This window comes from Pongo abelii, chromosome 13 (genome assembly GCF_028885655.2).
Source record: "Pongo abelii isolate AG06213 chromosome 13, NHGRI_mPonAbe1-v2.0_pri, whole genome shotgun sequence".
NCBI lineage: Eukaryota > Metazoa > Chordata > Mammalia > Primates > Hominidae > Pongo > Pongo abelii.
In genome coordinates, this window is record NC_071998.2 from 23,947,753 (window position 1) to 23,962,559 (window position 14,807).

Below are 14,807 nucleotides of genomic sequence, written 5' to 3' on the forward strand. Positions count from 1 at the left end.
GGCTCCCGCCACCCCACCTGGCTAAATTTTATATTTTTAGTAGAGATGGGGTTTCACCATGTTGGCCAGGCTGGTCTCGAACTCCTGACCTCATGATCTGCCCACCTAGGCTTCCCAAAGTACTGGGATTACAGGCGTGAGCCACTGCACTCGACCACATGACCCACTCTTACATTTTCTCCAGCCCTTCAACACGTTCACCCTGGTCTTTTTTTGGAATCTCGGACCCACCTTGTTGATTTTTCTGTCTGGACCAGTTGCTCTTCCCCTGCCCCACACATGCCTGGCTCCTTCTTGTCACTCAGAATCAAGGCCTCAGATATTAAGGCTTAAATATCACCTTAGAAAAGGCCTGGCCTGACAACCCAATTTAAAGCAGCCATCTAGTCATTCTTTCACATTATCCTACTTAGCACTATCTAGTATTTTTTGCTTGCTCACTCTTCTGTCTCCACATATTTGAATGTGAGCGTAAACGTCTTTCTTAGTCCCATTTCCCCAGTCAGTGCCTAGCACATAGCCTGGCACATAAGAGGTGTGCAATAAATACTGATTGTATGAATGAACAGAGCAATAAATTGTTTCCTTCAACAATCATAAAAATTTGAGTCATCAAGACTAGACCACTCTTCCTGGTCTTCCTAATGTCAATCTCTTAGTTGTGCTTGAAGCTTTTCTTCTGTTACCTTGCTTTGAATATTAATGGTCCTGAGCCTTCTGGGCTTCAATCTCCACACTCTCAGCACTCTCCCTGGGACATCATCTCTGTTCCCATAATTTTAACCACCACTCCCTTTATGCTGACAGCTCTTGGCTTATATAAACAAATGCCTTTCGGAAGCCTCTGTCCTGATGTTCCATATGCAGAGGTAGACTACATATGCATTTTCTACCACTATGGACAGTTTCTCCCATTTTACTTCTCTGAATAAATGAGCATTGCTTCTTAAAATAATAAATCTCACTCCAAAGACCTATTGCTTTACAGCTTAAATATTTTTATATCTGTCCCCTCATCCCCATTACTACTACCTCAGTTTAGTCCATGTTGGTCCCCTGGCCAACTGTTTGATTTTTTTTTTTTTTGAGACAAGGTCTCCCACTGTCACCCAGGTTAGAGTACAGTGATGCAATCTCAGCTCATTGCAACCTCTGGCTCCAGGGCTCAAGCAATCCTCCCACCTCAGATTCCCAAGTAGCTGGGATTACAGGTATAAATAAGCCACCTCTCCTGGCTAATTTTTCTGTAGAGATGGGATTTTGCCATGTTGCCCAGGCTTATCTCGAACTCCTGGGCTCAAGCGATCTGCCCGCCTCGACCTCCCAAAGTCCTGGGATTACAGGCGTGAGCCACTGTGACCAGCTGACTTTTTTTTTTTTTTTTTTTTTTGAGACGGTGTCTTGCTCTGTTCCCCAGACTGGAGTGCAGTGGCGCGATCTCAGCTCACTGCAACCTCTGCCTCCTGGGTTCAAGCGATTCTCTTGCCTTCAGCCTCCCGAGTAGCTGGGATTACAGGTGTGTGCCACTATGCCCGACTAACTTTTGTATTTTTTGGTAGAGACGGGATTTCACCATGTTGGCCAGGTTGGTCTCGAACTCTTGACCTCAGGTGATCCACCCACCTCAAAGTGTTGGGATTACAGGTGTGAGCTATCACACCAGGCAGCCAATTCTTTTATCAGAACTCAAATAGCATCACCTCTTCCCTCCCAAAAATACTTAAGTGGTACCCCATCACTTCTTAGATTAAGAACCATATTCTTATCATGACTTCAATGTCTTTGAAGACCCTGGTGCCTCTCTTGCTTAATTTTCTAATATTTCCCACATCAGAATTTACACTCAAGCATTTGAAATTCCCTTAACATGTCATGCTATTATACTCCTGTATTTTAGCAAACATGGGTGTTTTCCCTTTTTTCACCTGAAAAAGTATTGGTTATAAGGAATTATCTCTGCTAGGAAATCTATTACTTATATATTTTTCCCAGTGTATCTTGTTTAGGCTTCTATACGTATAATACTACATGGTCATTTGTTTTCAAATGCTAATAAAGTGAGCTCCCTAAGGAGACAGGCTATGCCTTAATGAGTACCTGACACAAAGCTGTTGCTTAGTGTCAGGTACTGTACTAGGTCATTAAGGAATAGATAGAATGAGATAAACGGACCCTTAAACAAATTAAGAAATATATAGAAGTACCTTGGGAATATGTATACCTAAGCTTTCCGATCTTTCAATCCTTAGTACACTCCCACTCCTCTAAATTTCTGTAGGATCTTACTGTTTCTACTAATTATCTTCAATGTTTGGTACACATCAGTCACCTAGGTGAGATATATATACACACAAAGATGCCCAAACTCTGTCCTTGTAATCCCATAAAAGACAGCTATTGTTTAGGGACAGTTTAAAAGTGATCCCAATGGGCAGAAAACTTAGAACTGCTGATTTTATATTACTCAGCAGTCACCTCATGTGCTTTCCCAGCATTGTTTTAACTTTCTTCATATCACATGGTCTCAAGCCAACAAGATTTTATTCTTATTTGTATAAATGCCAATGCTTAGTAAACTCCTATGCACAGAGGAAGCTGTAACTGTATTTGGGGTCTCTATTTTAAGAAATAAAAATGTAATATCAAGGGGGGTTGAGGCCAGGCATGGTGGCTCACACCTATAATCCCAGAGCTTTAGGAGGCTGAGGCAGGAGGATCACTTGAGGCCAAGAGTTCAAGACCAGGCTGGGCAACACAGCAAGACCTCATCTCTACAAAAATAATAATAGAAATTAGCTGGGTGTGGTGGTGCATGCCTATAGTCTTAGTTACTTGGGAGGTTCAGGTGGGAGGACTGCCTGAGCCCAGGAATTTGAAGTTACCATGTAATCACACCATTGCACTCCAGCCTGGGCAACAGAGTAAGACCATGTCTGTCTCTTTAAAAAGAGGTGGAGGAGGCTGAGCGCAGTGGCTCATGCCTGTAATTCCAGCACTTTGGGAGGCCAAGGCGGGTGGATCATGAGGTCAGGAGTTCGAGACTAGCTTGGCCAACATGGTGGAACCCTGTCGCTACTAAAAATACAAAAATTAGCTGGGCATGGTGGTGGGCGCCTATAATCCCAGCTACTCGGGAGGCTGAGGCAGGAGAATTGCTTGAACCCAGGAGGTGGAGGTTGCAGTGAGCCGAGATCACGCCACTGTACTCCAGCCTGGATGACAGAGTAAGACTCCATCTCAAAAAGAAAAAAAAAAATTAATCAGAAACAAAAAAAAAGAGGTGGAGGGTAGGGGAAGTGTAGGGTTTGTATTTATTGCAAATTTCTTGGGTACTATTATAAGAACCTGATGTCCTAAGAGATTAAAGGTTAAGCTTTTTTCCATTTTATACAGAGGAGAAAGTAAAAGACCCCAAAAATTATCTGATAAATGGTCCCATGAGTAGATTCCAAGTCCCCTGAATCTTATTCTAGGGCTCTGTTATACCATACATTAGTGTTGCTGATAATGAGGATTTCCAAAAGATCCTTGCTGCTATGGTCAGGAATGCCAATAAACTGGAAGGCTTTATTTATTCCATTTTTTTTTTTTTTTTGAGATGGAGTCTCGCACTGTCGCTCAGGCTGGAGTGCAGTGGTGCGATCTCAGCTCACTGCAACATTCAACTCCTGGGTTCAAGCAATTCTCCTGCCTCAGCCTTCTGAGTAGCTGGGATGACAGGTGTGCACCACCACACCTGGCTAATTTTTGTATTTTTAGTAGAGACAGGGTTTCACCATGTTGGCCAGGCTGGTCTCGAACTCTTGACCTCAGGTGATCCGCCTGCCTTAGCCTCCCAAAGTGCTGGGATTACAGGCATGAGCCACCGCGCCCGGCCAGAACCTAGAAGTTCTGGTTCCTAGAAAATCAGGTCTGCTACTGCCTTACCTTCTAGTGGCTGTTCTCTCAGTAAATAGCAAAGTTCTTTAGGCTCAGGCAGAAATCTTCTCTTCCCACACTATAAATCTAATAGAGGAAAATTATCCTGGAATGGACAGGATATTTAAGTTTGATTTAAACCCTTGGTTCCAGAATATATTTTGGTTTTGTATAACTTGAGGTAATAAAAAAAAAAAACCTTACCTAATAATTTCAGCATATTCTTTGTCTTTTCCTTTACTGTCTCTCCATTTCCTGAACATAACTGAAGCATCGACATTGGCTGGGGAGAAGGTGTTGGGCTCATTAAGCAGTGAGATTACACTTAATAGGATAGTCCTAGAAACAGGAAAAAAGGATCAGCTATGAATACCCATATTTACAGTATTTAAAAGTATTCTGCTTTTTAAGATAGTACAATCAGATTTCAAATTCTCCCTCCCTTAAAATTTTTCTGATACAATTAAATTTAAGACCTTGTGGGAATAGAGATATAAATTTTTTATTGATAGTTTTCATAAAAGGCATTTAAGAAAAATAAAAAAAATTTTTTTTTTCAGTACTAAGAAACAAGCTGCTAACTTGTAGGCAAAGCAGAGGAAATCTGTGATTCTAAGTCTAAGGTGATGCACAAGGCATAAAAATGAACTTGATAGAAGGCCCTGTTTCAACTGGTCACATGTTCCAACCTACAGAAAGCAGATGTCTTAGAAGCTTTCAAGTACTGTTTATTTTAAAAATTACAAATTAAATGGCATGGGGGAAAAAGCTTAAAATATTTAGTTTCAAGGCAATCTTGATGTGGGAGAGGGTAAAAATGATGCTATTCTATATAACCAGGTTTTTTTTTTTTTTGAGATGGAGTTTCACTCTTGTTCCCCAGGCTGAAGTGCAATGGTGTGATCTCGGCTCACCGCAACCTCTGCATCCCAGGTTCAAGCGATTCTCCTGCCTGCCTCAGCCTCCCGAGTAGCTGGGATTACAGGTGCCTGCCACCACGCCCTGCTAATTTTGTATTTTTAGTAGAGATGGGGTTTCTCCATGTTGGTCAGACTGGTCTTGAACTCCTGACCTCAGGTGATCCGCCCTCCTCAGCCTCCCAAAGTGCTGAGATTACAGGCATGAGCCACCACGCCCAGCCGTTTTTTTTTTTTTTTTTTTTTTTTTGACAGGGTCTCGCTCTATCACCCAGGCTGGAGTGCAGTGGTGCCATCTCAGCTCACTGTAACCTCTGCCTCCTGGGTTCAAGTGATTCTCCTGTCTCAGCCTCCTGAGTAGCTGGGATTACAGGCATTGTACTACCACACCTGGCTAATTTTTGTATTTTTAGTAGGGACAGGGTTTCACCATGTTGGCCAGGCTGGTCACGAACTCTTGGCCTTCAGTGAACTGCCCGCCTTGGCCTCCCAAAGTGCTGGGATTACAGGCATGAGCCACCGCACCTGGCCCTATATAACCAGTTTTTATTGTGGCCTCTTAACCTGAAAAACAGTGCTACATCCAAATGTATTTTTTCCATACTTGGAAGGAAGACAAGAGTAATGCAGGAGAATGGAGGAAAAGTAGAATCCTTCAAACAGAAGAACTAGAGTCTCTGAATAATAGAAATCTTTATTCAAAAGTATTTACTATGTACCTACTGTGTGCCAGAGGCACCAAGTGAGATGCTGGATGTACAATGGTGAGCAAGTTAGATGCCATCCCTAGTCTCCCATGGCTTACAAATCTAGTGGATGTTACAAACGGCCAATTTTCATCCACAGATAAAAATTAGACATTCCAAATAATCAGGGAATAAAGTTTATGTTAGAAAGCATAATAGGGGCCGGGTGCAGTGGCTCACACCTGTAATCCCAGCACTTTGGGAGGCTGAGGCAGGCAGATCATGAGGTCAGGAGTTCGAGACCATCCTGGCCAACACGGTGAAATCCCGTCTCTACTAAAAATACAAAAATTAGCCGGGCGTGGTGGCAGGCGCCTGTAATCCCAGCTACTCGGGTGGTTGAGACAGGCAAGAGAATCGCTTGGACACGGGAGGCGGAGGCTGCAGTGAGCTGAGATCACGCCACCGTACTCCAGCATGGGCAACAGAGCAAGACTCCATCTCGAAAATAAATAAATAAATAAAAGCGTAATAGGCTCCAAAACTGTTCCAAATTATTCCTAGGCCTTTTCCCCCTAAAAATTATGTGCATTAGGAGAAAATGGGAGGAAAAATGAAATTTCTCTATCTTTTCTCATTGATGAAAGGTTAGAGATTGTGTTGTTGCAAAATACCCTTTTGCTCCGGGCCCCAGGTCAAAAATAAAGGGAGGAAACCAGGCAATTAGATGTTTGATTTGTTGAAAACTTTTCCTTAAAAAGGTGAAGAATTTCTGTTACATGATTTATACAAGATTATGACAAAGGCATTTTCAAAGAAAACATTTCTACCTAATTAAAATCCATTGATTGCACATGCTCCTATTAGGTTAAGGATAACTCCTTGGCCTTCCTCCCTTAAGAGCTTTCTGGATTTCTTCAGTAATTACATTAAAAAGAATCAAAGGCCAGGCGTGGTGGCTCACGCCTGTAATGCCAGCACTTTGGGAGACCGAGGCGGGCAGATCGCAAGGTAAGGAGATCGAGACCATCCTGGCTAACATGGTGAAACCCCGTCTCTACTCCTGGGGTCAAGTAATAGTCCTGCCTTGGACTCCTTAAGTACTGGGATTTCAGGTGTGAGCCACTGCTCCTAGCCAGAAAAACAGTGCTTTTAAATTTTTATTTATTTATTGTTGAGATGGGGTTTCACTCGTTGCCCAGGCTGGAGTGCAATGGTGTGATCTTGGCTCACTGCAACCTCTGCCTCCCGGGTTCAAGCGATTCCCCTGCCTCAGCCTCCCAAGTAGCTAGGATTACAGGCGCGCACCACCACAGTTGGCTAATTTTTTGTATCTTTAGTAGAGATGGGGTTTCACCATGTTGGCCAGGGTGGTCTCAAACTCCTGACCTTAGGTTATTCACCCACCTCAGCCTCCCAAATTGTGGGACTACAGGCATGAGCCACCTTGCCCGGCCAGAAAAATAGGTTTAATTGTCTAGATCAGTACTGTGTACTAACAACTTTCAATGACAACGATGATGATGATGATGATGATGATGATGATGATGATGATAATGTGTAACCTATGCTGTGCAATACAGTAACCACTAGCCACATGCAGCTACTGAGCACTTTGAAATGTATCCTGCACAAATGAGGAAGTGAATTTTAATATTTATTTATTTATTTATTTAAAGACAGGGTCTCACTATGTTAACCCCGGCTGGCATACAGAGGCTATTTATAGGCGTGATCATAGCACACTACAGCCTCAAACTCCTGGGCTGAAGTGATACTCCTGCCTCAGCCTCCCAAGTAGCTGGGACTACAGGTGCGTGCCACTGTGCCAAGCTAGTATTTAATTTTAATTCAAATGTAAAGAGCCTCATGCAGTTAGTGGCTACCACATTGGACAACACAGATCTAGATGAATCCTATTACTTGAATTAAGACAAAATTCCCACAAGTAGTTTCACCAAGTTGGTTTTCTTACATCTTGTGTATTAAGATGATGTGTATATTGCGAAACAAATTTTTAAATGGTAAATCATCCATATCTAACAAAATGAGAAGTTCTAATTCCATGTCCTCCTAAGTTAAAAATCCAGGATGTTTTAAGAGGCACTGAGTAATATAGCAGACTAATATAGTGGTAACTGTCAACCCAGTAAGTTTTCTTCTGTCTGAAGAGCAGGATCTTTCTTCTGTCTGAAGAGCAGAATTTTTCTTTTTCTTTTTTGTATGGGGAATAATCTCCTTCTCCTACCATTGTGCCACACCTCCTATACAAACAACCTACCTACCCACAGCAGTAAGACATAAAACCAAGCAAGTGCTGAAAGGATTCCATCCCTCTTGTTACGGCGATGCATTTGAAGATATGCATGTGACCTAACCTGGGCCAATCAGGAGCCTGGTGGGAACTATTCTTGATTAGATGGACAACCGTGAGAATAAGGGAAAAAGCTGACAGAATTGGTCTCCTCAGGCAGATGGATGGATGTGAACTGAAAAAAAACTAAACTGCTGAGATAATACTGTTGGAATACACAAAACTGAATTTGAATTTAAGAACTATTTCAGGCCGGGCGCGGTGGTTCACACCTGTAACCCCAGTACTTTGAGAGGCCGAGGCAGGCGGATCACCTGAGGTCGGGAGTTCAAGACCAGCCTGATCAACCAATGTGGTGAAACCCCATCTCTACTAAAAATTAGCCAGGTGTAGTGGCACATGCCTATAATCCCAGCTACTCGGGAGGCTGAGGCAGGAGAATCGTTTGAACCCGGGAGGCGGAGGTTGCAGTGAGCCGAGATCGTGCCATTGCACTCCAGCCTGGGCAACAAGAGCGAAACTCTGTCTTAAAAACAAACAACAAAACAAAACAAAAAACTATTTCAACTGCCGGCTCATTTTTTTGTTTAAAAAATGAGTTTAAGTGTTTAAAATCCTTATTCATTTACTGTATTTTCTCAGGAGAAACAAGAGGTTGGGCTAGCAAAATAGACCCTGAGGGCTCATCATCCCCAGACTCTCGGTTCCTATAAAGAATAACTGTACTACCCTTTGCTTTCCCCGCCCCTCCACAAGAACACACTGGTGCACCACCCTTCTCTACTCCACGTCTAGAGGAACAGATCTGATCTATCTCAATCCAGCAGAATACATGTTTAACATTTATTACAACAAAGAATAGACCTAGAGGGAATTTGGGATAAGAATGAGGGCCAGAGAGTTCTTAGTCTCTGTGGTTCATTACACAATTCCCACCGCCACCATTCAAAGAGTTAGGGATACTCCCAGAAATAAATGTGCTCCTTCTGCCCCTCTTTATGCCACAGCCAGGGAATAAGATAGGTCTTTTCAGGATAGAGGATCTAGGCCAAAAGAGAAAAATGCTAAGAAGAGAAAGGAAACACAGAAAAAAAGGACAGGCAAAAGCACCTCACTTCACAGTCTTCGGGTTCGTATTTCAGATCCTTTTGCCTGCTTCAGTAATCTTTGGTCAGACGTTATTTAGCTATCTTGTTTTGAATAAAAAATAAGTTTGTAAACAATAAAAACCCTCAAAGAAAATGAAGACCAACACATCATATATAATATATATTACAGACTAGCCAACAGCAAATCAAGCTGTGAAGTTCTGCAGAGCTCATATGTGTTTAAAAGACAAAGCAAACTTGGGTCTCACCCGGCCCCCAGGCTCCAGTGCAGTGGCAGAATTACAGCTCACTGAAGCCTTGACCACTTGGGCTCAATTGATCTTTGCACCTCAGCCTCCTGAGTAGCTGGGACTACAGGTGCACACCACCATGCCTGGCTAATTTTTTTGGTAGAGATGGAATCTCGTCATGTTGCCCAGGCTGGTTTTGAACTCCTGGGCTCAAGCAATCCACCTGCCTTGGCCTCCCAAGTTGCTAGGATTAAGGACATGAGCCACTGCGCCTGGCCTAAAGAAGTATTTAAGGGAAACTGGAAATTAGGATTGTATGACCCAATGAGTAATACTCCATTTGCCCATTTTCAACATGTCAATAACCCTTTCTCTGTTAGCTACTATGTCACCATAAGCACAACTTTAACAGGGTTGTGATAGCCCTAGCATCACAAATAAGACCTGGCTCGAGGGTCTGCCTGGAAACCAAGCAAGAGAAGTTCAGAATTTTGAAGGATTACAGACTGGCACCTTCCCCTGCCCCCACCTCCCATGTATATATCCCTCCAGACAGCATGGGAGAGTAGAAAGGGCTTATTCCTAAAAACCAAAAAATCTAAGCTTATGCCAAGTGTGGTGGCTCACAACTGTAATCCCAGCACTTTGGGAGGCCGAGGTGGGCGGATCACCTGAGGTTGGGAGTTCAAGATCAGCCCGACTAACACGGAAAAACCCTGTCTCTACTAAAAATACAAAATCAGCTGGGCATGCTGGCGCATGCCTGTAATCCCAGCTACTTGGGAGGCTGAGGCAGGAGAATTGCTTGAACCCAGGAGACGGAGCTTGCAGTGAGCTGAGATCGCACCATTGCACTCCAGCCTGGGCAACAAGAGCAAAACTCCATCTCAAAAAAACAAAAACAAAAAACAAAAAACAACAACAAAAAACAAACCTGAACTTACTTCACTCCATAATCATGGGCAAGCATGCATGTATGCACATGTGCACACACACAAACACACACACAGATTGATTTAGATACTGAGTATTATAGACCCAGCGTAATGTGATGACAGTTGATGTGTTAAGTCCAGTTCTCTGGAGCCAAACCTAAATCCTGCATACTGTTACTACCACCCTTACTGACTCTGGGTTCTACCCTGACCTTTCTAGTTGTCCTGGGTCCTTAAAATCTCTCATTTCCACTCTATCAAAGGATGGGCCACTAACTGCAGATGACTAGTTAAAGCTCAGTCCTCATTACATGTTTCAATGTGGGGGAGGGATTTAAAGAGGACATCATGACAAAGAACAAAGAAGCCTGTTATGACAGGGAAAACAGGGCAACTGATGGTAAAATATAGTAGCTTAATGGGCTTACATTATTATAAAGTTTCTCTTTAGGCTGCTAAAGCAACCAACAAATATAACACCTCCTTCTGTGCAGTGCTGGATCTGCTGCTGACTGATGTATCCCTGAGAATGCAAGGTAGGAATACAAGTACAGTTTTTAAATGCCCAAATTATGTATCATTTGCAGAGAATGGAATTGGCAGGTTGAGGGCAGTGGGACCCCATGCACAAAAACCAAGGAAGCAAATAAATAAAACCACAGTGTTCCAGAATTGGGTTTAAAAGAGCTTTAGGAACAGCATGGTTATGCCTGTTTCCCCTGACCCTGCTTACCTTGGCACCCAATGCTAGGGGTGATGTCTCTGGCTCTCTGTTCTTAAGACTAGACAGAAAAATATCCTACCCCACTTTTGAGACAGACTCTTTCATACCAAACAACAGCCTCTCTTGATTGGGTTAATAAATTTGGTTTCACGCTTTATTTTTGAAATTGAAAAAGAAAACATTATGTATGCCTCTTTCAACATAAAGCAAATCCACACCAAGACCACTTCACTATCCCAGAGCCTATAGCAGATAGTAGTTCTGGGGATGGTGTCTCACAGAGAGCAGCTGTGAACTCTATAGCAAAGTCTGAGGGCTTTGCTACTCCCTCTCCCACCCTACCCTATCCCCAAAGCTCCCGCATCATTCTAGACAAGTCATGTATTAAGGTACATTTTGTTTCCTCCATCAGGAAGAGGCATGATGCTGTGAACTTCTAATCAAAGACGTGTGGCAACTCCCAACTCCATTCTTGCTGACAAATGCCTACTCCTTAAAACTCTCCAATTCAGGAAGAAACCCTCCCCACCACCTCCAGCCCCACCAATTTAATCCTGGCCCTCTGGGAGGAGGAGGCCTGTGGATGTTTTCTTTCAAAAGAAGTATGCTGGTTTTCCCAAGAGGCAGCAAGCTACTGAGCCTTTAGTGAACACCAGTTGGCTGATTCTCTGCATCCCTAAAATTCTTCCTTTTCAGGTTGGCTAACTCTCACTACTCACCAGATCTGATAATACAGACTGACTTAGACTCGTGAAGGTAGCTGGAGTGCCTTATTCTTCTTCAAGTTACAAAAGTGCTCCATTTGCCACTTTATGTTATAAATATGTCCACTGAGGTGCTGAACAATAGTCTTGAGTACACGTGGTTATGGAGAAGAAAACCAAATATGTGAATATGGAATCACTTTCAGATGCCAGTGAGAGGCAGCAGACAAGACTCCAAAACAGGACGAGATGAACCCTATGCCATCTCCATTGCTGTCTTACTACAGCCACCCATAAACTGGACATGGAGCCCAGAACCCTTAGACAGTTGCTGGCCCTAGATAATTTAGCAGCAGAGAGGTACAAGAAGGAAAATAGTTGCCCATTTTCACTACATCTTGTACCTTCCCTCTTAATATTTCAGTGCCATAAATGACCCGTTAGAAAATATAACAGTTTACTACTTTAAAACCTCCCTTGTCTCACAACCAAGTGAACACAGAAACAAAAGGGATAAGGGAAAGTATTCCACATCTGCTCATTAGGTAGTGCTTTCCTGACTTCCACTCAGAGTTCTGAGCACCACCAGGTATTCCAGACAGGTGAGGTTCCAAAAAGTGTACAAAACATCCCACAGCCCCCGAAAACACCAATAAGATCAAAATGTTGAAGGACTACCCAATGATTACATAGAACTAAGTGATAAAAAGTCTAAGAAAGTAAACAATTTCCAACGCAAATACCTTGTAGAGCTGTGTGAAGATGTTAGGTGTAACTCCACATAACTAGTTGTAGTTGGGAAGCTTCTAAACAAAGCAGTATAAAAGCAGGGAAAACAATCTTGATTTGAGTTTGGGGAATGTCCCTAAATTGTGGCTCAGGTGGCCTGGGGACTCAAGTGTGAGGAAACAAAATGATGCTAGTACCCAAAGTAACAAAGGCAGTTTCAGATGGGCAGATAAGTATAAAAGGAATCCTCTGCCTCCAAAAGACTGGATTACATGAGAAGTAGGCCTATTTTAAAAGAAAAAATGTTCACAATATTTTCAGCTGAGATAAGGCAAATGACATCATTTGCGTGTAAATGCAAGAGAAGTAAAGGATAAAAAGCCTGAATTCCCGTGGGTGGTGGCAATACATTATCCAGCCAGGCAGCATAAAAATGCAATGAGGAAAATCTTGTTTGGGCCTTTGTATTTGAGGAAAGGGGAAGCTTATTTTCTCAAATAGGGAGGGGGTGTAAGCATTTGATTCAACATTCAACCATCAAAACCAAGAATCACCAGTATCATAGCTACCACTTCCTCTAATCTAGGGTTACTACTCGTCCTGAAAATCCATGCACCAGAATCATTATTAAAGGACAACTGGGGATTTTTTTGGATGCAATTTTTTCAACAAATCATCCAAAATATTTTTTAAAAACTTTTATACACATTGTCTAATTATAATGTCAAAATAATGTGCTACAATTACTTCTGAAGACATAGCACCCTCAAACATACTCTTGAGTAATATAGAATACATAAAACTCAGACTTTTTTTTTTTTTGAGACAGCATTTCACTCTTGTTGCCCACGCTGGCGTGCAGTGGCATGATCCTGGCTCACCGCAACCTCCGCCTCCCAGGTTCAAGCAATTCTCCTGCCTCAGCCTCCCGAGTAGCTGGGATTACAGGCATGTGCCACCATGCCCAGCTACTTTTGTATTTTTAGTAGAGACAGGGTTTCTTCATGTTGGTCAGGCTAGTCTTGAACTCCCGACCTCAGGTGATCTGCCCACCTTGGCCTCCCAAAGTGCTGGGATTACAGGCGTGAGCCACTGCGCCCGGCCTAAAACTCAGAATTTTTAATACTAATTTAAAATTGAGTCTATCAAGATAATTCATGTATACATAATTTGCTACGTAGGACACTTTTCCCCTCAAAAAAAGAAAGCGTATTCTCAATTACAGAGTATCTCAAAAACAGCTCAAAACAATTATTTTATTTTCATGTATTTAGAACCCAAGATAAATTATGTACTACTTGAATTGGTTATGATACAGGCATCTAGCAATTATGTCTCCCTGTAGCAAAATGAAACAAATATGAGGAACTAAGAAATGTGTTTCTCTTCTAATAGATAGCAAATGACTGCTTCATATTAGACCCAAAAAATTCCTTGAAAATAATAGCTGCAACCCAAGCCAGCCAGGTAATATCCACCATTCTAGTACGTTTACATGCATTATTCACTTAAATTCTATCAACAACCTACTGAGGTAGGTATTATTCTTGTATAGATAAGAGATTCAGAAGGCGGGTGTAGTGTGAGCACCTGTAATCCCAACACTTTGGGAGGCTGAGGCAGGGGCATCACTTGAGCCCATGAGTTTGAGACCAGCCTGGGCAACATGGTGAGACCCCATCTTTACAAAAAATTTAAAAATTAGTCCAGGTGCTTTGGGGCACACCTATAATCTGAGCATTTGGGGAGGCCAAGTGGATCACTTGAGCCCAGTAGTTTGAGACCGGCCTGGGAAACAAAGCAAAACCCCATCTCTCTACAAAAAAAATATAAAATCTTGACCAGACACCGTGATGCACGCCTGTGGTCCCAGCTACCCGAGAGACTAAGGTGGAAGGACTGCTCAAGCCCAGGAGGTTGAGGCTGCGCTGAGCCGTGACCGCGCTGCTTCATTCCAGCCTGGGCGACAGAGCAAGATCCTCTCTTAAAAAAAAAAAAGAAATATAAGAAAAAAACATTCAGAGGGATGATGGTTGTCAAGGTGAGGTGTAAAAACACATTTATTTGAATTTAAAAAGAAAGTAACATTTTTTCTGTCTTAAAAAATATATTGGTAAGATATGCTGAAATCTTTAATATATCTATTTTCTCAACTCTTTCTAAATAAATTGGATGGAACAAGGTACCCAAAGGAATGAGTAACAAACATAATCAACAGTCATTTGATACATCTTGAAGAGCTTCTATTACAAGTCAGGAAGCTTCCAATTCTTCACTTTTGATAAACCTGGAGATTCTAATCAAGTTGCTAGTTTTTGTATCAGTAAATATGTTTAACAAATGATTGAATAAACAAATAAAGGGGGAAGAATAGATCAATCCATGTAGAAGAATTCAAAATAATTTATATAGATACCCTGGCTTCAAGGAGGTATAGCCACCCTCTCCTTAGTTGTGGGCTATGCATATTCCTTTCAAGGAGTACAGAATGAAAAGTTCGGGAAAGAGCAACTTTACAGTGCAGAAAAGCTAAAAATATTA

General features: G+C 42.3%; 1 protein-coding gene across 3 annotated transcripts in view; it reads right to left on the bottom strand.

Annotated features, from left to right (window-relative positions):
* UBE2R2 (ubiquitin conjugating enzyme E2 R2) overlaps positions 1-14,807 on the bottom strand; it is a 99,981-nt gene that overhangs the window by 1,789 nt on the left and 83,385 nt on the right. For 2 of the 3 annotated variants that reach the window (XM_009244349.4, XM_054519735.2), the window contains one exon: positions 4,123-4,257. The exons of the other annotated variant lie outside the window; for it this stretch is intronic. In XM_009244349.4, coding sequence (XP_009242624.1) covers positions 4,123-4,257 — 135 coding nt within the window. The remainder of the gene's footprint in view (positions 1-4,122; positions 4,258-14,807) is intronic. 3 annotated transcript variants of the gene reach the window in all.